We start from the raw sequence: 24,840 nt of genomic DNA on the forward strand, positions 1-24,840 counted from the left end.
TGGGTTCGAATCCCAACTTCTGTTAACACAATAAGGCACTTACTATTAGGAACTTCAGGCAGTCAGTTTGGTCAGAGAAGCAAATATTCTCTATTTTGAGGCTGTTCAACTACAATTACACTAAAATTTTCAAAGTAGAATGAAGTTTGTATTAGGTTATTTAGTGTAATTTAACTAAAATCTTAAAATGGCTATATCTGGCAAGAAGGAACGGCTAAGATTTTGTTCTCAACTGATTCTAACTACCACTAGGTCCTATTTGAACGCCCAATTGTCCGAATGTTTGGGACATTTTTTTAATATAAAGTTCGGTTGAGGAGGGGTGTGGATAGGATTATTTTAACTTAAAGGACGCCTGCAAGAAATAACACGCTTTAACTGCTGAAAGACTGCCACAAGAAGACCCAATACCCCAAAGTATAAGCCTTCAGCTTCAATAACAAAAAAGTTCTAAGCATTTCAAAATGGCATTTTATGTACAATGGAATTTTTGAAAGATTTCCAATGCTCATAAAAAAAAAACAATATTAAATTACGTTGCCTAGACATAAAATTATAACCTTATCTTTGTCAGAAACTTAGATTGCCTGTAACTGATTACATTTTTACAATAAAAACACCATATTTCATAGTCAAAATCTATGAAAAAAATTCGATTTAAATTGCATTTTTAAACGAAAATCATAGCGGAAACAAAGGGGTAAACTAATACAAGCTTAGCTGTGATTGGTTGTTAAGCTGATTCAGCTTTCTGATTGGCTACAGTACATTCGGTACAACGCAAGTAAAACTTAATTTTTTTTAATGATTTTGACTATAAATATGGGTATTTTTATTGTAAAAATATAATTAGTTACTGGAAACCTAAATTTATGACAAAAATAAGCTTATAATTTTGTTTCTAGGCCACGTAGTTTAATTTTAAAGTTTTCAACATGAGCATCGCAATTCTTTCAAAATTTCCATTGTACATAAAATGTCATTTTAAAATGCCTAGAACTTTTTTGTTATAGAAGCTGAAGGCTTCAAATTTGGGGTATTTGGTCTACTTGTAGCAGTCTTTCAGCAGTTAAAGCGTGGTATTTCTTGCATGCTTCCTTTAAACGTTAGAAAGAACATAAATTTAAGTTAAAGTCAGAACAATTATAATCTTAATTTCCTGTGGGAGTTATTTTCTGACATAAATGTTTTCAATTCCTTTCCACAGATTCTTAAATTTAATCTTTCCAACCTTATGAAATATAAATTACATAGAAGAAGAATGTGTAATATCTCATATGTAATATCTCATATACTTTCCCAAATATTTTTCTATTATACTTCTATTACACCACATGCTTTACTCTGTTATATGAATAGTAGGTATATTTTTATGTGACTCAAGATCGATAACTACTGAACAGTAGGATGGGAGGGGATGTGTTAAAGAGTATGGATGGGAGGTATTGTTGTTTAAGGCCGCTGCAAGTTTTGCTTTATTAGAGAACATGATAATCTGATTTTAATTTTTAGATTAAAGTCTTGGGATGGTTTTAGGCTACTTCTCTGCTCTCCTTACCATTCGTAGAAAAGATAATTTAATTTGAGCCAAATGAAAAATGTCTTTATAGTAGGCAATTTTATCAAGCAAATAAATTGTATGGTAACATTAAGAAATTGCACTATCTAATTAAAGAAAATATATTTATCTAGACCCAATGCTAAACAATAAAATCTGATGGAAACAGAAAAAGGCCATCAATGCACATTAGATGCTTTCAAAGGCAATTACTTTTTAAAATATCGAAAATGTCATGTCCCCTATTATCTTAAGAACTGTTGGAAGATTTTTAGGACATTTGGGTGAGGTAAATCCACTAGTTAGAATAATAATAAAACCCTTAAGATAAAACACTTAAGTTTTTTTTCAGTATGGCTTTGAAACCGATTAATATCCGATGGATTGAACTGGTTCTCACCCATACTGAAAAATTAAGTATAGCATTGTAGTATTAATATGAATCCAGTTTTCTACAAATATAAAAATGTACAATTATAAGATTAAAATTAGTTTAAATAGCCCCGAGATGCCTAAGGCACGGGTAAAAAAAGGTTTAAATCTGATGATTGTACATTTTTATATTTGTAGAAAACTGGATTCATATTAATACTACAATGCTATACTTAATTTTCTAGTCCAAGGGCCAAAAGAAAGTGATCGTGGCTTAATTCATGTAAATATCTCGACATTTTGAAATTAAGAAAGAACAAAATTAAACCACAAAAAAGCTTAGATGCATACTTATGAGTGTTTGTATCAACAGCAACTATAAATTCGTAATTTCAAGATATTTGAAAACCCTCTAATACACATAGAATTGTTTTATCCCATCTTTTTTTTCTAACCGCATGCATCCTCAGATTGTTGTGTGTTTATTGTATTGGCTAATGGAAGGATTGAATGGTGGGACAAAAACATTCCATCCATTCCATTCAATACTGTTCCCATTTTTGTTTCAAATAGAAAGGGATAGGTCCACGAAGGGTATTTAAGAAGTTAAGGTATTTAAAGTTTTGATGCTTTTTATATTCATTCACGTAGAATATGAAAAAGAGTTTCCATTATGGATTAGAAACCGATTAATATCTGTTGAATTAGAACCCTATTCTCAGCCATACTGAAAAATCATGTACAGCAGCGTATTTCAAATTACAAAATTAATAATTAATACCAGTTTTCTTAGCGCGACCACTCGGGGCTAACAAAACTAAATTTTAAAAGCATTTCGTAGAAATACCCCTTTTACTTTAATGATATAAAACTTATAATTAAGACTAATTGTAACCTCATTTCATTCAACAAAGTGCCAATCGGAATTTGCTTAAAATAGCTTTAAACCTTAATACAAGTTTAAAGCTATTTTGAAAGAAGGTTAGGTAAGATTTTAGGTATTTTAAGCTACTAAACTTTCATTTTATTTTTTAACAAGGATCATAAATTAGGCTCACTTTTAAACAAATGCATAGTACAAAAAGGTGAGTTTGATATTTACAATAGACTCAGATGAAAGCAATCAATCTAAAAGATTTTGTCTGAAAGTAAATAAGAAGACAAATGCTGCATCAACACTCAACCTTTTAGACAATACTCATGGTTTTCCTAGATTTCTTTCAAATTCCACCCATGCGGGAGTCCACCCACTGACAAGTTGTCAGGTGGGTGAGGTTTCCAATCTTTGTTTAAAACCACATTAATACAATTAACTGAAGACATTAAAGGATTTTTGCACATGTCAAATGCTCAAAAATAATGGTCAATGTAGGCCCGTAATTTCATAATGTAACCAAATGGAGAAAATCAAAGGTCGCGGTACAAATACCTGTTCTATGCATAAATATAAGCTTATATATGCAATTTTAGCTTTCTAGAAGCATTCTTAGTGGTAGAAGGTGATTTTACATTTTTTTGCCAATACGCGAATTATCTGAAACATCGAGGTTCTTGGTTACCCGTCTTTGGGCTGCCCTAAAGGCAACTTAAAGTAATTTTTGACTATAAGTTCAAATGGCAACTGCCTTTCATTCTTCTTGCCATTTCTAAAAAGCTTAAGAGCGTCTTTCTGGCCCTTATGTGAACTAAGATCTGAAAAAAGTGTTACCAAGGCTCCATTGAAGGCTCCATTGAAAAAAATGTAGCTCGAAAAGTCTATCTTTCAACCTGCCTGCTGGCACAGGTGCTCTTATCCCGCTAGAGTTGGGCTAGAATGGTGTTTAAGGTGCTTGAGAAAGGTCATATTGAGAGTAGGAGATAACATTAAAGGATGCCTAGTCTAAAATTCGTACCCTGAAGACAGGTAACCAAAAAAATTTTAATGTTCCACCTTCGCCTTCAAAATCCAAGTTTTGACCTTGCCAGGTCTGCCTGGAGAGCTAAAGACAGTAGATAAATCTTTGTTGTTAATGTGTTTAAGGGCTGAAAGTCTATTTCTCACCCAACTTACACCAGAAGGGCAAAAGTCTTGCAAAAATTAGGGTCGGTCCGACTGTCCATCTTTCCAAGACAGTTAATTTAGACATAATGATTCATATAACAGTAAAGTATGATTTTGGAAGCGTAGCAACTCTATAAATGTTACCAAAATGTCCGTTCATCCATTTTTATATGATGTAAATATCCTTTTCATTTGATTTTTGGAATACTGATTCCTATTACAACAAGGTACAATTATATTAGTAAAACATGTCTATAATCAAGTTCTAAAAATTTAAGTATGTCCTTAAACAGTATCCTGTATTTAAGCAGTTTTGCAACAATGTACTATTTTTTTCAACTTATACATTTGTATTCTGCTTATTCAATTCTGACACTCAATAAGTGTTCATGTTCGTTTGTCCAACCAGATTGGAGCTTCGCTTTTATGGTTGTTGTCATCCTTGTTTGATAAAAATTTGCAATAATTTGCCATTTTCGGTATTTTGTAAGAATTGCTGTAAAACGCTTCAAAATTGAAATATCTTTTAAAAAGGAATACAGATACTAATGGATAAATGTCTTAGTACATACTAACTGTCATACTCTATCTCTAAAATATCTGACCCAGCATATTACCCTGACAACAAAAACACCTTTGGAAGTGATTTGGACACCTATAACTGATTCTATGGCCAATATACTAACCCAATAATTACCAAAATCCAAGAATCTTAAAATATTTTCAGTTCTCGACTTTAGTGCCACCTTTCATGTCGTTTCAGAATATATGTTCAAATGGTACCTCCTAGTAGAATCCATTACTAAAATGCTAAAGAACATTTTTCTTGCTCATCTGTGGCCAATTTTAGAGTTATTGTGTTAAAAACTAGGTTGAAACTTTGATGTTTTTCAGTTCTCGATACATGACTTTAGAGTACAAAGGGAACCTTGATTTGACAAATTTTTCAGATCTCAGACCACAGATGGGCCAGAAAGGCGTTCTATATCTTTTTAGAAATGCCAAGGCAAATGAAAGGCAGTTACCGTTAGAAATTATAGTCTAAAATGACAAACTGGTGCCCTTAGGACAGCCTAAAGACCGTTAACCGATAACCTTAATGTTCAGGTTTAAAGATTCGTTCTTCGCGTATTTTCGAAAAATCTTGATTTTACCTTCTACCACTTAGAATCAAGATAGAACCAAAAAAATTCATAGTATTGCTTATTTTTATGTATAGAACAGGTATTTGAACCGCGACCAAATTTTTTTTTGTTGAAATTACCTAATGTAGGGGGATACTTTGACACCAAATGGGGGCAACTCATTACCATACTTGGTTAAGAGACCAAGATTATTAAGTTCATGCCAAGGGTTGGTTGTCTGTTGGCAAGGTTGGTTCAATGAAAGATAGAAATCATATCTAATTTTGTTTCAAATCCTCTTGAGTCTAAACTCATGGATCAAACTAACCGACTACGAGAATCCAAACCAAAATATAATTTTGGAGTACTGAACTCCAGCTAACCTATTTTATGGTTATCAAAAGGGTGCAATTCCTTGGAGGTGCATTTCGATACTTACAATTTTTCCTGATATAAGAATACAGAATCGGTAAGTATGTATAAATTGTACATATTGCATTTCATTTAAACAGGAAAAATAACATATAGCAGTAGCAACAAAGATAAATTAATTTTCGCGTATTTTCCATAAAGTTTTGTGTAGTCTTATTAAGAACAGTTTGACTTATTAGAGCATTTGACTAACATGTTACATCCAACTTTACAGAAAATAAGTGAAGAAAATGACCCCCATTTTAATGGAATATTCAGCTAAAAATCTTGTACAATTTTAAATGTCTTGTTTACTACAATGCAAATTACTTTACTCGGGCCATCAAAAATGTAAAATCACTTGTAGTACGATTGTTCATTCCATTAAAGAGATCTTAAAGGACATACATAGAATAAGACACCCGTTTACTTTTATATAAGGTTTACCTGAATATAACTAGCCTCTTCAGAACTTCTCTCCTTCACTTCTTCCAGTTCCTTCTCTAATTGTATGATCTTGTCACTTTTCTCCTTCATTTCCTTCTCATTTCCATCAATCTTTGATTGTATGTCCTTGAGGGACTCCTGGGCATCATTCAATTTCTTTTCACTCTCCTCAATAATAACTTTCATTCTATTTTCAATATCAGTTTTATCATTGGTAATAATAGTCAACTTCTCTTGGAACTCATGTCTTTCTTGTTCAACTAAAGCTCTAGAGTCTTCAAGATCCTTTTCTAGTTGTGATTGCTTAAAAGTGTCTTTAGCGGATAATTCTTCAATTCTGTGTTCAAGGTTGGTCTTAGCATCATAAATAGCTTGTAATTCAGTCTGATATTTCAATGTTTCTTGTTCAAGCTTTGTTGTCATCTCGGAAAGTTCAGCATTCAATGCAGAAATGCTGTTGTTTGCAATTTCATTAGATTCTTGAAGTTGTTTCTCTAAAATAGATTTTTCTTCCTTCAGCAAATTAATATTTTGTGCAGTGGAAGCTAGTTTTTGTTCAGCGTCTTCTTTAGTCTTGAGTAACTCTTCATAATCTTGTTTAATTTGAGCAAGATCAGCGAGCTGCTCTTCCATGGTACTTTTAGCTTGGATTAGCTCTTCCAATTTTATCTCTAGATCAATCTTTTCTTCTTCGATCTTATTCTTGGCATCTTCAAGATTATTAATGGTAGAATATGCTGTTTCCTTTTCTTCAGCAACCAGAGATAGTTGTTCAACAAGAGCATTTTTGTCTGATTCAAGTTGATTAAGCTTGGATGACAAGTTTTCTTTTTCCAGTGCAATTTCTTCTTGAACTTTCTTGATATCAGAATTAGCATTTTCAATAATAGTTTGAACCTCATACTCAAAGGCTTTCTTGTTATGTTCGGCAAAATTGGTAGCGTCTTGTAACTGTTTTTCAATTTCGACTTTTTCAGCAAGAGTTTTAGCTAATGCCTCTTCAAGGTTAGTTTTCTCCTGTTCCATGTTTTCCAGTTCATCATGAAGATTTGTTATTTCATTAGCTTTCTCGTCCAAAACATTTTCAATGATATCTCTGTCAGCAAAGGCTTCTGCAAGCTTTTCAAGTTCCGATTTTTCTGCCAGGATCTTTTCAATTTCTTGTTTTAAATCACTTTCAACTTGATCTCTATTCTCCAGGTCGTCATTTAGTTTAGTTATTTCAGCTGATTTTTCATCTAATACACTTTCAAGAATTGATTTTTCTTCCGTGAGATCTTTCATCACTTCTTCAGTTCTAAGTTGATGAACCTTAATTTCATCAAGTTGTTGTAGCAGCACATCTTTCTCTTGAACAATTGTTTGTACATGAGAACCTGCTTCCTCTTCAAGACCTTTGTTCTTCACAGTAAGCAGTTCAATCTGTTCAGATAATGTTGAGATTTGACCATTGAATTCAGCCTTCTCTGATTCTACTTGTTCGAACTTGCTCATATTCAAGGCTAATTGCTCCCTAATAAAAAGAAAACTATTATGATAAAATCTTTTATATATAGGTTAGGTATAAGTATGATTGTACAATAAGCATTTTTAAGTGGAAAAAATAAAAGCAACAAAGTAGAACGATGTCTGTCCGTCTGTCTGAAGCTTAAGATCTCGGTACCCACTGAACTGATTTGGCTCTACTCTTCAGGGAAAACAATTAAAAGTTCTGTTTGCTCCTACGGATCGTGTGCTTAATAAGTCATTAATTGCCTTTGTTTTTGAAAATACTTGTATTTGATGTAAAAAGGAGAAGAATGAAGGCGCGTTTAACTTTACTACATTGTAAAAAGCCAAATCTGTAATGGTCCAAACAAAACAAGGAAAACTTTATTCATAGTTATTAGTCATAGCCTCGTTATGACAACATCCATAAAAGGGAAGATCTGAAATGGTAGGACAAACGATCATTAAAACTTGTAGAGTGTCAGAACTAAATAAGCAGAAAATTAATGCATAAGTCTAAACAAATTTGGTGTTGAATTACAGGATACTAGTAAGGATATATAGGGAGGGAGGGGGGGGGGGGGGGGTTAATGCAACCATCTTGTAATCAATGATTAAATGGCACTTAGAATACGAATTTCGATCTGAAATTTTTCATGAGTAATCCTTGGTAGGTTTATTTCCCTAAATCGAACAAAAAGTTGGAAAAGTAACGGCAGGCGGCTCAGCCGTTTAGACGTTTTTGGCCTATTTTCAGGGCAAATTTATCATAAATTACGTAGGAATCAACTTTTTAAAAAATATTTTTGGTTTAATTCATGTTAAATGATAGCAATAACCATTTTTTAAATTTCTAGTACTAACAGCTACCGGCTAGAACCGTTTGATAGGGTTTTTAAGCCACAAAATGTATTATGTAGATAGTTTTCGTGACTCATTTGCTTTTAAGATATCCAAAAAATGGCAAAACGGCTGAGCCGCCAGCCGTTACCTTCCAACTTTTTGTTCGATTTAGGGAAAATAGACCTACCAAGGATTATTCATGCAAAATTTCAGATCGAAATTCTAATTCTAAGTGCCATTTAATCATTGATTATGAGATGGTTGCATTAAAAACCCCCCTTTATAGAGATTCTTCGATTATAACATCGTGTCTTGTGGTAATAGGAATCAGTATTCAAAAATTCAGATCAATTGGATAATTATAATGCATAAAATTTTTTTTTTTAAAGTTAAAAATCAACATTGTAAAATTGACGTACGGACATTCTGGTAACAGTTTAGATTTGCTACGCTTTCTAAATCGTACCTCACTACTACAGGAATCATCATGCTAAGTTTGAAATCCATAGGACATTTCTAAAATACCTAAATTAACGAAAAGAGCTAACCGTTACGAACTTACGGACCTACCCTAATAAAAGAAAAGCTTCGCTTTTAAAAAAAATACACCTATCTACTAACTTTGATATCAATATGACATCGATCTAAATAACAATCACAGAAATTACAATTAGTTTCCGAGTGGCTAAAGTATAAGCTAGGAAGATACTGTATACAACTGATTTTATTGGTTTGTAAAATTTCATTTTATAGAGATCGAATTAAATTTTCTAGGTATTCTAAATTGATTTTAAATTTCTTGCTTCTTGAAAATAGATTTCTTAGAGCAAAGCTTTACTACATATAGAGAAATATAATATAAAGCTAAAAAGTCCAACATAAAGCTTCCTATTAACAGGTATTTGGAATCTTTAAATCTTTGGAATTAAAAGCAAAAAAATATTTTTGACTGCTAAAATACCACAATTGATCTTTATTTCTTGTTATGAATTTTACTAATTAACATTTAAAACTTTACAAGATCAGTTGAAATTAACAAGTTATCAGTTTATTTAAAATATTCTTATGGCCGATTAATTGATGTACAACCCCAATGACACAAAAAATTACCCCTTCTGTAGATAAAAATTAGTGGTCGAAACGTTTGGACATTCAACTAAATGAACCAAACAATCAAAATTCAATAAAAGTCCCCAAAGTTGTTAAGTCAGCCAATAAGAAATAGTTATTATGAAACTTTGGAGACTGGTGTAATAAACTCAATGCCCCCTCACTCCCTGTGTCGGATTGCTAAGCCATACAACATGTTAGATATCCATTTGGATATTGGATACTCAAGGAAAAAGGAAACAAATAATAAATTAATTAGCCAACAATTACATGATTACGTTTTTAAAGGCAAAGCTTTCTTACATGTAATGTCGGTCTGATTACACTACACGAATAGCGTTAATGGGCATGTTTAAATCGTCTGATCTGTTTCAAACTTTACAAGATAAGTCCTATAGCATTTACAAATGCATAAAAGTCCGTATGTCCAATTTTAAAGATAATTTTGATCTGCTTTTTTTGTTATATGATTTAATTAACATATTTACTTTATATTTCAAGTATTGATTCCTTGGACAATTATACAAAATGTTAAAAGCATCTAAACAATCTAGTCTGTCTAGTTTACCAGTCTTCGCTTTTAAAAATGTTGCCAATTGTCATCCTTGTTATGGTTGTGTATAATGCTATCTATTTCCTATCATTATAGGAAAAGTAAAAATATAATGTTTTTCTTCCCAATGGATAATTTTAATTGACAGAAAAGGCGAAAGCATGATACCTTTCATTCTACTATCAAGATTTTAATATTTCCTCTAAACAACCTAATCCTATCAACTTTTTTTTATTATATTTTGCCCCTATTTTGTATCGAGTCTATTCTGTAATTATTTTTACCATGAAACATAAAATAAGGAAGTAACATGTAATTGTTACAAATTACATTGATAAGGAAGATATCTCTCAGAATAAATAATTAAAACTGGAATTAAGACATGGGCGTATATTCTGCACAATATTTATTTTTTTCTTTGCTGCACAAGATTTATTTTTCCCCCTGCTGCAATTTATTATATTTTTTTCACCTTCTTGTTTTTTTCCAGTAAGGAAGGGGAAAAATGGAAAAATATTACAGAACTCTTGATTTAATTCATATTATCAACCTTCTTGCATATTCTTTTATTTTTTTACACCAAGGAGGGGAGAAAATGAAATTTTTTTCAGTTCTCTTAATTTTTACATTTTTTTACTCCCCCCCCCCCCCTTTAGCAGGGTCAATTTTGCGGAAAATACACCCCTGAATTAAGAAAACATTTTTTTCATCACTTAAATAACCCGTGTACTGTATAATCTATGAACTCTAAAATAAACCCATGAAAATTTGAGAAATTGTATTACTATATGGATAATTAAATATTGTTTTAAAGCACAGCTACTATATTATAAATAGATTATATCAATACAGCACTGTTACGACAATAAAGTTATAAATCATTTTTATTTACATTTTATTTAATGTAATGTTTTTATTTATTTTTCCCCTTCAACTAAACTATTGTTTACTTCAAATGCTGCGCTATTTATGCAAAAAATTGTCCTTGTTGCTATTGGAATTCCTTGTTACCAAAGAAAATTATAAAAATTACCTCAGAGTTACTATTTCAGCTTCTTTGGTATTTCTGACATTATCTAAATCTTGATGAAGTTCAGCTATTTGTAATTGTGAATTAGCCACGGAATCTTCTAGACCATGCTTCTCTGACCTAAAAATTTATCCCAAAAATTAACATCGCAACTACTCTTTAACTCAAGGAGGGTTGGGAACATTGGACTGTTGATTACACTAGTACCCAAAATTAAAACAACTTTTTCTTATTTGATGGCTTTAAGACATCGGATACCTTTATCAAACTTCAAATGGTTGGTTCATTAAGGAGAGATCTAAACGTTTCAACCAACGAATAGTTATAATCTACAGAAAGAGAAAATTTTGTTTATCATCATTGGACGTACGTCACATTGTCGTCCATTGATTTATCCCGTAATGGCTTGTTTTAACTTATGTATGAATGACCGTACGTTCATATAACTAGATAGAGCTATTCTAAAAGACTCAAGTTCTCTTATTTGTCAGCAACTTATAAAATCAAAAAATAACAAACTTAAAAATCAAAAGCAAAAGGTGAACTTGAAATATTTTCATGGCTAGTGTTGCTGTAGATATTTGGAAATAAATCAATTTACCTAATAGAGGAAAGTTTCTCTTCCATTATCTCTAGTTTCTCCTTGGCTTCACTTAGCTCAGCATTCAAGCTTTCAGCTTTCTGTTCAACTGTAGCAACCATTGTGGAATTGTCTTCATTCTTTGCTTCGAGTTCAGCCTTTTCTTTTAATACAGCTTCATAACTAGACTGAAGCTGATTGAAAGATACTAAAGTATCCTCCTTAATTTTGTTCAACATCTCAATATCATTGTTTCTGGAAGCAACGTCATTTTCTGACAATGTTTTTAATTCTTCTAATTCTTCTTGAGCTCTCTTCAACTCATTGTCTTTTTCATGAATAGTTTTGTTTAGGTTATCAATGTGTCCTGTCACTGAGTCAAGAGTTTCATTTGCCATGTTCAGTTTCTGTCTTAGATCAGTCAATATGCCATCTTGATCTGTTGATCTAAAAAAATGATAACGTTTTAGCTTGTTGACAAATAAAAAAATATCAAGGAAGATTAAGCTTAAAGACTAATTCAAATTCTTTTAGCCCCAGGGGGCCGAAAGCCCAAGTCAAACATATACTGGAATAAAGGGGGATGTGGAAAATAACCATTTGGGCAGGGGGGGGGGGGTTTACTCGAGAACCCTTAGAGCTAGAGGGAGCTAATTTTGGATTTAAGCTTCTATGGGGCCAAAGTTACTTTTAAAATTATCGTCGACCCCCCACCCCCCCCCCAAAAAAAATTTTTTTTGGGGGGGGGGTAAAAATTTTTTTTATTGCATTTCTCGCCGAATTAGGCAATTTGAAATCATTTAAGACCATGTTATTTTTTTCAAAAATTTTTCGCCTTACAAGCAACCCTGCGGGGGGACTTAGTCATTTTCTTCAAATTCTCGTTGAAGGTATATCTTAAATACAGTATGCTACTCTCTTAGTTTTAAAGATAATTGGATGAAATCTTTTTGATTGTGTCACTAATTACCCCAAGTTTTGGTATCTTTAAAAAAAACGGCGGCGGGACCGCCGCTCCCGCCGTCCGCCGCCGTTTTCCGCCGCCACCAAAAAAGAAATTTTTTATTGCATTTCTCGCCGAATTAGGCAATTTGGAATCATTTGAGACCATGTTATTTTTTCAAAAATTTTTCCCCTAACAAGCAACCCTGCGGGGGGGGACTTAGTCATTTTTTTCAAATTCTCGTTTATGAAGGTATATCTTAAATACAGTATGCTACTCTCTTAGTTTTAAAGATAATTGGATGAAATCTTTTTGATTGTGTCACTAATTACCCCAAGTTTTGGTATCTTTAAAAAAAACGGCGGCGGGACCGCCGCTCCCGCCGTCCGCCGCCGTTTTCCGCCGCCACCAAAAAAGAAATTTTTTATTGCATTTCTCGCCGAATTAGGCAATTTGGAATCATTTGAGACCATGTTATTTTTTCAAAAATTTTTCCCCTAACAAGCAACCCTGCGGGGGGGACTTAGTCATTTTTTTCAAATTCTCGTTTATGAAGGTATATCTTAAATACAGTATGCTGATTGATTCAGTTATGTTTAAAAAAGTATTATTTAAAAAAATCAGGTTGATATCTTTAAAAATAAGCTCAGAACTCATATTTTTAGCGTTAGGGGGGTTTTTGTGCTCCACAAGCCCTAAGAAGGAAAGTCCCAAAATGAATCTGTAATGGTTCGTTGATTCAGTTATGTTAAAAAAGTATTATTTAAAAAAAATCAGGTTGATATCTTTAAAAATAAGCTCAGAACTCATATTTTTAGCGTTTGGGGTTTTTTTGTGCTCCACAAGCCCTAAGAAGGAAAGTGCCGAAATTCAATTTTCAAAGTTTTATGTGTACATCCAGTCGTATAAGAGAGCCTACAAAAAGAATTAGGTTGATAACTATAAAAATAAGCCCACACGGCCTTCCCAAACTTTTATACTGAATTTCATTTCCTATAACTGTACAAACTTCCCCCCCCCCCCCCCCCCCCTACCCCAAGTACTAAAGTTTGGGAGGGCCGTGTGGGTTTGTTTTTAGAGTTATCAACCTAATTCTTTTTGTGAGCTCTCTTATATGACTGGATCTACACATAAAACTTTGAAAATTGAATTTTGGGACTTTCCCTCTAGGGGCTAGTGGAGCAAAAGACCCCCCAAACACTAAAAATTTAAGTTCTGAGCTTATTTTTAGAGATATTGAGATGATTTTTTCTTAGAAACCTTTTAACAAAACCAAACTAAGTAATCATTGGAGATTTCATTTTGGGACTTTCCTTCTAGGGGCTTGTGGAGCAACAGACCCCCAAAAACACTAAAAATATGCGATCTGAGCTTTTTTTTAAAGATATCAACCTGATTTTTTTTGAATAAAACTTTTTTAACATAACTAGATCAACGAACCAATACAGATTTCATTTTGGGACTTTCCTTCTAGGGGCTAGTGGAGCAAAAGACCCCCCCCCCCCAAACACTAAAAATTTAAGTTCTGAGCTTATTTTTAGAGATATTGAGATGATTTTTTTTCAGAAACCTTTTTTAACATAACCAAACTAAGTAATCATTGCAGATTTCATTTTGGAACTTTCCTTCTAGGGGCTTGTGGAGCAACAGACCCCCAAAAACACTAAAATATCGTTCTGAGCTTATTTTTAAAGATATCAACCTGATTTTTTTTAAATAATACTTTTTAACATAATTGAATCAACGAACCATTACAGATTTCATTTTGGGACTTTCCTTCTAGGGGCTTGTGGAGCAACAGACCGCCAAAAACACTAAAAATATGCATTCTGAGCTTATTTTTAAAGATATCAACCTGATTTTTTATTGGGACTTCATTTTGGGACTTTCCTTCTAGGAGCTAGTGGAGCAAAATACTCCAAAAACACTAAAAATATGAGTTCTGAGCTTATTTTTAAAAATGTCAATCTGATTTTTTAAAGAAAACTTTTTTAACATAACCGAATTAAGGAACCATTACAACGGGGGGGCCGGGGGGCGAAAGTGACACTTTTTGAAACCAAAACTAAGAGTCAACAAAGGAACTCAACTAAAAAAAGGGTTACAGGTCTGAGATTTTGCATGGCAGTTGCTTTATAGGGGTACAATATGGAACTGTGAAGAAACGGCGGCGCAACCGTCGAAAACCGCTGTTTCCCGCCGTAATTTTTGTTGCCTTTTCTCGGCGGTTTTCGGCGGTTGCGCCGCCGTTTCTTCACAGTTCCATATTGTACCCCTATAAAGCAACTGCCATGCAAAATGTCAGACCTGTAACTCTTTTTTTTAGTTGAGTTCCTTTAACTTTTAATTTTGGTTTCAAAAAGTGTCACTTTCGCCCCCCCCCCCCTTTCATTTTTGGAGTTTCCTTCTAGGGGCTAGTGAAGCAAAAGACCCCCAAAACACTAAAAATATGAGTTCTGAGCTTAGTTTTAAAGATATCAACTTCCTTTTTTTTAGAACACTTTTTTAACATAACCAAACTTGGTAACTTTTACAGATTTCATTTTGGGACTTTCCTTCTATAAGCTAGTGGAGCAAAAGACCCTAAAAACAATAAAAATCTGTAAAAGTTACCAAGTTCGGTCATGTTAAAAAAGTGTTCTTAAAAAAAATCGGGTTGATATTTTAAAAATAAGGTCAGAACTCATATTTTTAGTGTTTTGGGGGTCTTTTGCTCAACTAGACCCTAGAAAGAAAGTCCGAAAATGAAATCTGTAATGCTTTCTTAGTTCGGTTATGTTAAAAAAGTATTATTTAAAAAAATCAGGTTGATATCTTTAAAAATAAGCTCAGAACTCATATTTTTAGTGTTTTTGGGGGTCTGTTGCTCCACAAGCCCCAAGAAGGAAAGTCCCAAAATGAAATCTGCAATGATTACTTAGTTTGGTTGTGTTAAAAAAGTTTTCTGAAAAAAAACAACTCAATATCTCTAAAAATAAGCTCAGAACCTAAATGTTTAGTGTTTGTGGGTCTTTTGCTCCACTAGCCCCAAGAAGGGAAGTCCAAAAATGAAATCTGCAATGATTACTTAGTTTGGTTATGTTAAAAAAGGTTTCTGACAAAAAAAATCAGCTCAATATCTCTTAAAACAAGCTCAGAACTTAAATTTTTAGTGTTTGGGGGGGTCTTTTGCTCCACTAGCCCCTAGAAGGAAAGTCCCAAAATGAAATCTGTAATGGTTCGTTGATCTAGTTATGTTAAAAAAGTTTTATTTAAAAAAAATCAGGTTGATATCTTTAAAAATAAGCTCAGAACGCATATTTTTAGTGTTTTTGGGGGTCTGTTGCTCCACAAGCCCTTAGAAGGAAAGTCCCAAAATGAAATCTCCAATGATTACTTAGTTTGGTTTTGTTAAAAAAGGTTTCTGAAAAAAAAATAATCTCAATATCTCTAAAAATAAGCTCAGAACTTAAATTTTCTTGTGTTTGGGGGGGTCTTTTGCTCCACTAGCCCCTAGAGGGAAAGTCCCAAAATTCAATTTTTAAAGTTTTATGTGTAGATCCAGTCATATAAGAGAGCTCACAAAAAGAATTAGGTTGATAACTCTAAAAACAAACCCACACGGCCCTCCCAAACTTTAGTACTTGGGGTAAGGGGGGGGGAAGTTTGAACAGTTATAGGAAATGAAATTCAGTATAAAAGTTTGGGAAGGCCGTGTGGGCTTATTTTTATAGTTATCAACCTAATTCTTTTTGTAGGCTCTCTTATACGACTGGGTGTACACATAAAACTTTGAAAATTGAATTTCGGCACTTTCCTTCTTAGGGCTTGTGGAGCACAAAAAACCCCCAAACGCTAAAAATATGAGTTCTGAGCTTATTTTTAAAGATATCAACCTGATTTTTTTTAAATAATACTTTTTTAACATAACTGAATCAACGAACCATTACAGATTCATTTTGGGACTTTCCTTCTTAGGGCTTGTGGAGCACAAAAAAACCCCAAACGCTAAAAATATGAGTTCTGAGCTTATTTTTAAAGATATCAACCTGATTTTTTTAAATAATACTTTTTTAACATAACTGAATCAAAACTTGGGGTAATTAGTGACACAATCAAAAAGATTTCATCAATTATCTTTAAAACTAAGAGAGTAGCATACAGTATTTAAGATATACCTTCATAAACGAGAATTTGAAAAAAATGACTAAGTCCCCCCCGCAGGGTTGCTTGTTAGGGGAAAAATTTTTGAAAAAATAACATGGTCTCAAATGATTCCAAATTGCCTAATTCGGCGAGAAATGCAATAAAAAATTTCTTTTTTGGTGGCGGCGGAAAACGGCGGCGGACGGCGGGAGCGGCGGTCCCGCCGCCGTTTTTTTTTAAAGATACCAAAACTTGGGGTAATTAGTGACACAATCAAAAAGATTTCATCCAATTATCTTTAAAACTAAGAGAGTAGCATATTGTATTTAAGATATACCTTCATAAACGAGAATTTGAAAAAAATGACTAAGTCCCCCCGCAGGGTTGCTTGTAAGGCGAAAAATTTTTGAAAAAAATAACATGGTCTCAAATGATTCCAAATTCCGAAAAAAAATAATCTCAATATCTCTAAAAATAAGCTCAGAACTTAAATTTTTAGTGTTTGGGGGGGTCTTTTGCTCCACTAGCCCCTAGAGGGAAAGTCCCAAAATTCAATTTTCAAAGTTTTATGTGTAGATCCAGTCATATAAGAGAGCTCACAAAAAGAATTAGGTTGATAACTCTAAAAACAAACCCACACAGCCCTCCCAAACTTTAGTACTTGGGGTAAGGGGGGGGGGGGGAAGTTTGTACAGTTATAGGAAATGAAATTCAGTATAAAAGTTTGGGAAGGCCGTGTGGGCTTATTTTTATAGTTATCAACCTAATTCTTTTTGTAGGCTCTCTTATACGACTGGATGTACACATAAAACTTTGAAAATTGAATTTCGGCACTTTCCTTCTTAGGGCTTGTGGAGCACAAAAACCCCCCAAACGCTAAAAATATGAGTTCTGAGCTTATTTTTAAAGATATCAACCTGATTTTTTTTAAATAATACTTTTTTAACATAACTGAATCAACGAACCATTACAGATTCATTTTGGGACTTTCCTTCTTAGGGCTTGTGGAGCACAAAAACCCCCCAAACGCTAAAAATATGAGTTCTGAGCTTATTTTTAAAGATATCAACCTGATTTTTTTAAATAATACTTTTTTAACATAACTGAATCAAAACTTGGGGTAATTAGTGACACAATCAAAAAGATTTCATCCAATTATCTTTAAAACTAAGAGAGTAGCATACAGTATTTAAGATATACCTTCATAAACGAGAATTTGAAAAAAATGACTAAGTCCCCCCCGCAGGGTTGCTTGTTAGGGGAAAAATTTTTGAAAAAATAACATGGTCTCAAATGATTCCAAATTGCCTAATTCGGCGAGAAATGCAATAAAAAATTTCTTTTTTGGTGGCGGCGGAAAACGGCGGCGGACGGCGGGAGCGGCGGTCCCGCCGCCGTTTTTTTTTAAAGATACCAAAACTTGGGGTAATTAGTGACACAATCAAAAAGATTTCATCCAATTATCTTTAAAACTAAGAGAGTAGCATATTGTATTTAAGATATACCTTCATAAACGAGAATTTGAAAAAAATGACCAAGTCCCCCCGCAGGGTTGCTTGTAAGGCGAAACATTTTTGAAAAAAATAACATGGTCTCAAATGATTCCAAATTCCGAAAAAAAAATAATCTCAATATCTCTAAAAATAAGCTCAGAACTTAAATTTTTAGTGTTTGGGGGGGTCTTTTGCTCCACTAGCCCCAAGAGGGAAAGTCCCAAAATTCAATTTTCAAAGTTTTATGTGTAGATCCAGTCATATAAGAGAGCTCACAAAAAGAATTAAGTTGATAACTCTAAAAACAAACCCACACAGCCCTCCCAAACTTTAGTACTTGGGGTAAGGGGGGGGGAAGTTTGAACAGTTATAGGAAATGAAATTCAGTATAAAAGTTTGGGAAGGCCGTGTGGGCTTATTTTTATAGTTATCAACCTAATTCTTTTTGTAGGCTCTCTTATACGACTGGATGTACACATAAAACTTTGAAAATTGAATTTCGGCACTTTCCTTCTTAGGGCTTGTGGAGCACAAAAACCCCCCAAACGCTAAAAATATGAGTTCTGAGCTTATTTTTAAAGATATCAACCTGATTTTTTTTAAATAATACTTTTTTAACATAACTGAATCAACGAACCATTACAGATTCATTTTGGGACTTTCCTTCTTAGGGCTTGTGGAGCACAAAAACCCCCCAAACGCTAAAAATATGAGTTCTGAGCTTATTTTTAAAGATATCAACCTGATTTTTTTAAATAATACTTTTTTAAACATAACTGAATCAATCAGCATACTGTATTTAAGATATACCTTCATAAACGAGAATTTGAAAAAAATGACTAAGTCCCCCCCGCAGGGTTGCTTGTTAGGGGAAAAATTTTTGAAAAAATAACATGGTCTCAAATGATTCCAAATTGCCTAATTCGGCGAGAAATGCAATAAAAAATTTCTTTTTTGGTGACGGCGGCGGACGGCGGGAGCGGCGGTCCCGCCGCCGTTTTTTTTTAAAGATACCAAAACTTGGGGTAATTAGTGACACAATCAAAAAGATTTCATCCAATTATCTTTAAAACTAAGAGAGTAGCATACTGTATTTAAGATATACCTTCATAAACGAGAATTTGAAAAAAATGACTAAGTCCCCCCCGCAGGGTTGCTTGTTAGGGGAAAAATTTTTGAAAAAATAACATGGTCTCAAATGATTCCAAATTGCCTAATTCGGCGAGAAATGCAATAAAAAATTTCTTTTTTGGTGGCGGCGGAAAACGGCGGCGGACGGCGGGAGCGGCGGTCCCGCCGCCGTTTTTTTTTAAAGATACCAAAACTTGGGGTAATTAGTGACACAATCAAAAAGATTTCATCCAATTATCTTTAAAACTAAGAGAGTAGCATACTGTATTTAAGATATACCTTCATAAACGAGAATTTGAAAAAAATGACTAAGTCCCCCCCCGCAGGGTTGCTTGTTAGGGGAAAAATTTTTGAAAAAATAACATGGTCTCAAATGATTCCAAATTGCCTAATTCGGCGAGAAATGCAATAAAAAATTTCTTTTTTGGTGGCGGCGGCGGACGGCGGGAGCGGCGGTCCCGCCGCCGTTTTTTTTAAAGATACCAAAACTTGGGGTAATTAGTGACACAATCAAAAAGATTTCATCCAATTATCTTTAAAACTAAGAGAGTAGCATACTGTATTTAAGATATACCTTCATAAACGAGAATTTGAAAAAAATGACTAAGTCCCCCCGCAGGGTTGCTTGTAAGGCGAAAAATTTTTGAAAAAAATAACATGGTCTTAAATGATTTCAAATTGCCTAATTCGGCGAGAAATGCAATAAAAAAAATTTTTACCCCCCCCCCCAAAAAAAAATTTTTGGGGGGGGGGTGGGGGGTCGACGATAATTTTAAAAGTAACTTTGGCCCCATAGAAGCTTAAATCCAAAATTAGCTCCCTCTAGCTCTAAGGGTTCTCGAGTAAACCCCCCCCCCCTGCCCAAATGGTTATTTTCCACATCCCCCTTTTATGATTTTTATTTTAATATCGGTGTTAAATTGTCTTTTAATACAATACGATACACATTTTCTTAGTTTAGCTCAGAACCGGTTTTAATCCAGCGAATATTAATTAGATTCGAAGCCACACTAGGAAAAAAATATCAGTTGTAAAAACAAACCTTTTAAGGTTAGAGGAACTGTCCTAAGTATGAATAAAGCTTACCTAACATGAGCACAAGTATATCCTTCCTTGAGCAGCAGCACTTGATTCTCAAGCTCATTAATTTTATCCATCTTCAAGAGCACAAGGTTCTCACTCATCTCAAGTTCTGTCTCCTTCTTTACCATCACAGTATTAATCTTCTCTAATTCTTTCTCTTTTTTGTTCAGAGTATCTTTGACAGTTTCATATTCTTCTAATTTGATCTGCATATTAGTTTTGAATATTTCTATGTCAGTTGAAGCAGTTTGGGCATTCTTGAGCTGTTCCTGATTTTAATTAAATGCCCTGTTGTATAAAAAAAAAATTATTCCCTTTTCAGTATTATAATATGGAAAAAATCCTTCACCTAAATATATAATTAAAATTTGGCATTTTACCACCTAAAAACAGGGTGTGATTTAAAACAAATTTTTCCCTCATATTTGATCATATATTTAATATACTAGCGGATCCGTAGTTAAGGATTGGAGTTTCACTTAAATTTTAGTTTTGAAAAGGAAACGTTAAATCAATTTTTATTGAGGTGAGGTTGATTGTTTTACACTTCCACAAAATAGTTAAAAACTTCCCTTTGCTTTTTTCAGCCGTTAGTTTCTGCACATTGACAGACAGACAAGACAGCCAGACAGTCACAGACATCCTGTTAATTTAATGGTAATAACTTAAATTACTCTTATAATAATAATAAGCATTCATTCCTGTAAATCTGACTTTTCAGCATCTAAACATTCATTGGTTGCAGTCAAAACATTAATTTGATCATTCAGTGTATCAATATTAGCAACAAATTCGTCCTTTAGTGTCGACATCTCTTTAATTTGTTTGATAAATGATTGTCTTTCAGCTTCCATCAGAACACTTTCATCTCTGGCTTTCTTGAGCTCCTGTGTTTTGGCTTCTAAATGTTGGGCAAGATCATCCTTGTCTTGTTTAAGTTTCTCAAGGGATTGCTCTAATTCTTCAATACTTTCTCTCTCCAAGTCTTTACCTATATAATTTAAATTTTCAGATAAAAATAAACATCTATACATATTATATATTTTAAGAACAAATAGCAATGCACAAAACATAAGATTAGGTTTCATAAAAATTTTTAAATAAAAGTACTGATTTTTTAAATAAAGTTTCCTACAAAAACTTACTAAAATACAGACAGACTTACATTTCAAATTATAGGGTAGCTTTGCAACAAAAAATAATAAGATTACCTTTAACTGATTGTAGTTCTGTATTCAGTTCAAAGACTTCTTTTTCCTTTTCTTCAACTTGCTTAGCCAGATCGTTGACTGTAGCTTCAGATTTTTCAAGTTTCAGACTTAAAGAGTCCAATCTCTTTGATTTGGACGAGTTTTCTCTAAGCAATGTCTCAATTTCTGTAAGACTAGTTGACTTTTCAACATCAAGGCATTCTTTTTGCTCCTCAAGAATAGTTTCAGCAGTCTTTAGTTGTTCACAGATTTCTTCAAATTCTTGAGTTTTGGCAGCAAGTTTATTCTCAACCTGATCAGTGCGTTTCTTTAGATTATCAATAATGACAAGCTTTTCTTCTTTCTCTTTAGAAATTTCTAATATAAGACTTTCTTTAAAAGATAAATCTTTGTTTAAAACTTCAACTTCCTCCTTGTAGTTGGAAAGCTTGGTTGATAGCGCTGCTATCTCATTTTGCAGAGAAATATCATTATTCTGTGCAGTAAGATTACTAATAGTATCTTCAAGATTAGCAACATTTGAACCTAACTTTTCGTTTTCTGATTTTAGAATTGCAAGGTCATTTTCATAATTTTGGATGTTCTGGTCCTTTTCAGCTATTTCAGATTTAAGTTCCTTCACTGTAATTGTGTTCTCTTCATTTAATGCTTTAATCTGTTCAATTGTAGCTTTGAGTGATTCCTCTAATTGTACTTTTTCTTCAGTCAAATTATTCACCTGTTCTTTAATCATCTCTGTCTCTTCTAGCCTTTGCTCAAGATTCTTTATATTTTCCAATAGCTTGTCTTCCATACTGGATTTATCTTCTAGTTGTTTGGAAAGCTCTGATATGTTCTCCAAAAGTTTATTGATTTTATCCTGAAGTTCCTCTTTCTCCGCCTGTAACTTCTGCATGTTCTTACCTACTTTGAGACATGCTTCTTCCAATGCCTTCCCATGATTATTTTCAAGAGATTCAATGAGACATTGGTACTGCTCTATTTTTATTTGCATTTGCTTTTCTTCATCTGTTTTGTTATTTATCTCTTGTTCACTCTTTGATTTTTCCTCTTGAAGGTTGTTATAGTTAGCCTGTAGTGTTTCTAATTTGCTTTCATAATCTTTTAAGCTAGTTTCCAGACTTTTCTTTTCTTGATTAGCCTTCTTGTTTTCAGTCATCAGGTTATCTATCTTATTTGTAAGGTCTTCTTTAATAGCAGTTACTTCAATTTGAAGCTGCTTATTCTTTTCAATCAGTTCCTCTTGGGTTGTTTTGGATTCATTTGCAACCTTTTCAAGATTTTCTAATATTTCATTGCTTTCTTTCTTTGCAATTTCTAGTTCTTTTTCCAGGGACTCTTTCTCCTTGCACAGCTTTGAAAGTTCTTCTTGGTTGCCCTTAATCACATTCAGGTCTTCACTGAATTTAACAATTTCATTATTTTTTTCTTCTAGACAATTTTTAAGTTCTTCAATTTCAGCTTTTAGTTTATCTTCATTATAATTTTTCTCAGAAATGATTCTATCAAGGTCAGATGAGTCTTTTAGGTCAGCCTTGAGTTCATCAATCTCAACATACTTGTGGGAAATATCTTGCTTGTATTTTTCAATCTCTTTATTCATATCGTCCAACAAAGCATTCTTCTCAGTAACATTTGTTTGCAGTTCTTGTTTTTCTTTCAGCAAATCATTGATTTTGTCTGTATTATCCTTTACATTAATATTTAACTCTTCATTTTTGGCAATAGTTTCCTCATAAGTAGTAGTCATTGATTTCAAAGATTCTTCTGCTTGAGAAAGGCTAATATCAGCAGATTCCTTTTCTTTCTTTAACTTTTCAATATTAATTTCAGATTCACTTCTCAAGGTATCTAATTGAGTTTTAAAGCTCTCTTCCATTTCTGATTTCTGTTGATTCAAGTTATCAACAAATTCTTTTGTTTTAATGATTTCCTCCACATTTTCAGATATTTGAGTAGCAAGAGAAGCTAATTCTTCATCCTTTTCCTGAATGGTCTTCTTGTAGTGTTCAACATTGTTTTTTGTTTCATCTACAATTGAAGCCTTTTCATCAAGAGCTTTCAGCAGTTTGTCCTTTTCTATTTGTAAATTGTTTACTTGAACTTCATAATTCTCCACAGAGTTTTTAAGCTCCTTTGCCATGTTTTCAACTTGATTTTTAGCATTTATTTCATTATTAATTTCACACTCAAGATTGGCAAGTTTGTTTTCCAAGTCTTTGCGGACAACCTCTAATTCTGAAGACTTATTTTCTACTTCAGTTTTCAAATCAGAGATGTGAGAATGTAACGTAGAGGCTTCTTTCTTCAGATTATTGCATTCTTCAGAGTAATTGCTTATCAAAGTGTTCTTCTCTTCAAGTTCTTTTGATAGATCTTCACAATTAGTCATTGTTTCATTAAGACTGTTAGCTTTCTCATCTCTTTCTGCTTCAAGAACTTTAATAGAAGATTTTAGTTGAGCAACATTATCATCTCCTGTTTTTAATAGACCTTGCAGTTCAGAAATCTTTGTTTCCAAATCCTCAACTTTAGCAACAGATTCGGTTTTATCAATAATAACAGCTTCTAAATCTGCATTAGCATTCTCTAAGTTCTTCTCCAATTCCATAATTGTTTTCTGGAGTTCAGTCATTTTTACATTAGCAGACTCACCAGTTGATGCTACTTCTTGGATCTGCTTATTTTTACTTTCAATTTCAGCATTTAACCTGTCAATTACAGCTTTTACAACATCAACCTCGTCAGCAGCTGATTGGGATTCCTCTTTCAAGTTGGCAATTTCACTGTCAAATCCTTCAATTTTTGAAAGAGCATCTTTAAGCTGAACTTCTAATTCTTTGAATTCAGCCTGTTTGCTTGATAACTGGGAGGATAACTGTTCCTTTTCTTTAGATAAACTTCCAGCTTTGTGGTTCAATTCATCAAGATTTTCAGACTTTACCTTGAAAATTTCAAGTTCTTTGGATACATCATTAAGCTTATCTTCATTAGTTTTCGATAACTCCTCTAGGTCTTTAATTTGTTTGGCAGATGATTCTTGCAGTGCTTTGAATTCATTATTTCTAGCATCAAGACTATCCTTCAGGCTTTTGTTTTCCTCAGTTAGTTGAGATAGAGAATCTTTAGCACCGTTTAATTCAGAGTCAGATTTACCAAGCTGCTCAGTGAGTCCCTGACAAAATTATTCATATTAGTTTTTTAAAGATTTTAGAAACATTTCTAGAAGAGTATTTAATTTATACATAACTAGACAGAGTAAAATACAAATTAAGTATCTACTTGCCTTTCACCCAT

General features: G+C 33.2%; 1 protein-coding gene across 1 annotated transcript in view; it reads right to left on the reverse strand.

Moving 5' to 3' along the window:
• The window catches only part of LOC145324466 (uncharacterized), a 129,669-nt gene that overhangs the window by 36,390 nt on the left and 68,439 nt on the right, over positions 1-24,840 (reverse strand). Inside the window, exons 25-30 of the mRNA XM_080167053.1 lie at positions 21,544-24,718; positions 21,031-21,323; positions 20,336-20,598; positions 11,579-12,004; positions 10,981-11,097; positions 5,954-7,466 (exon numbers count right to left, since the gene is read on the reverse strand). Of these exons, the coding sequence (XP_080023179.1) occupies positions 5,954-7,466; positions 10,981-11,097; positions 11,579-12,004; positions 20,336-20,598; positions 21,031-21,323; positions 21,544-24,718 (5,787 nt within the window). The remainder of the gene's footprint in view (positions 1-5,953; positions 7,467-10,980; positions 11,098-11,578; positions 12,005-20,335; positions 20,599-21,030; positions 21,324-21,543; positions 24,719-24,840) is intronic.

The sequence above is a fragment of the Acartia tonsa genome, chromosome 7 (assembly GCF_053477335.1).
Source record: "Acartia tonsa isolate MP-2025a chromosome 7, ASM5347733v1, whole genome shotgun sequence".
Lineage (NCBI taxonomy): Eukaryota > Metazoa > Arthropoda > Copepoda > Calanoida > Acartiidae > Acartia > Acartia tonsa.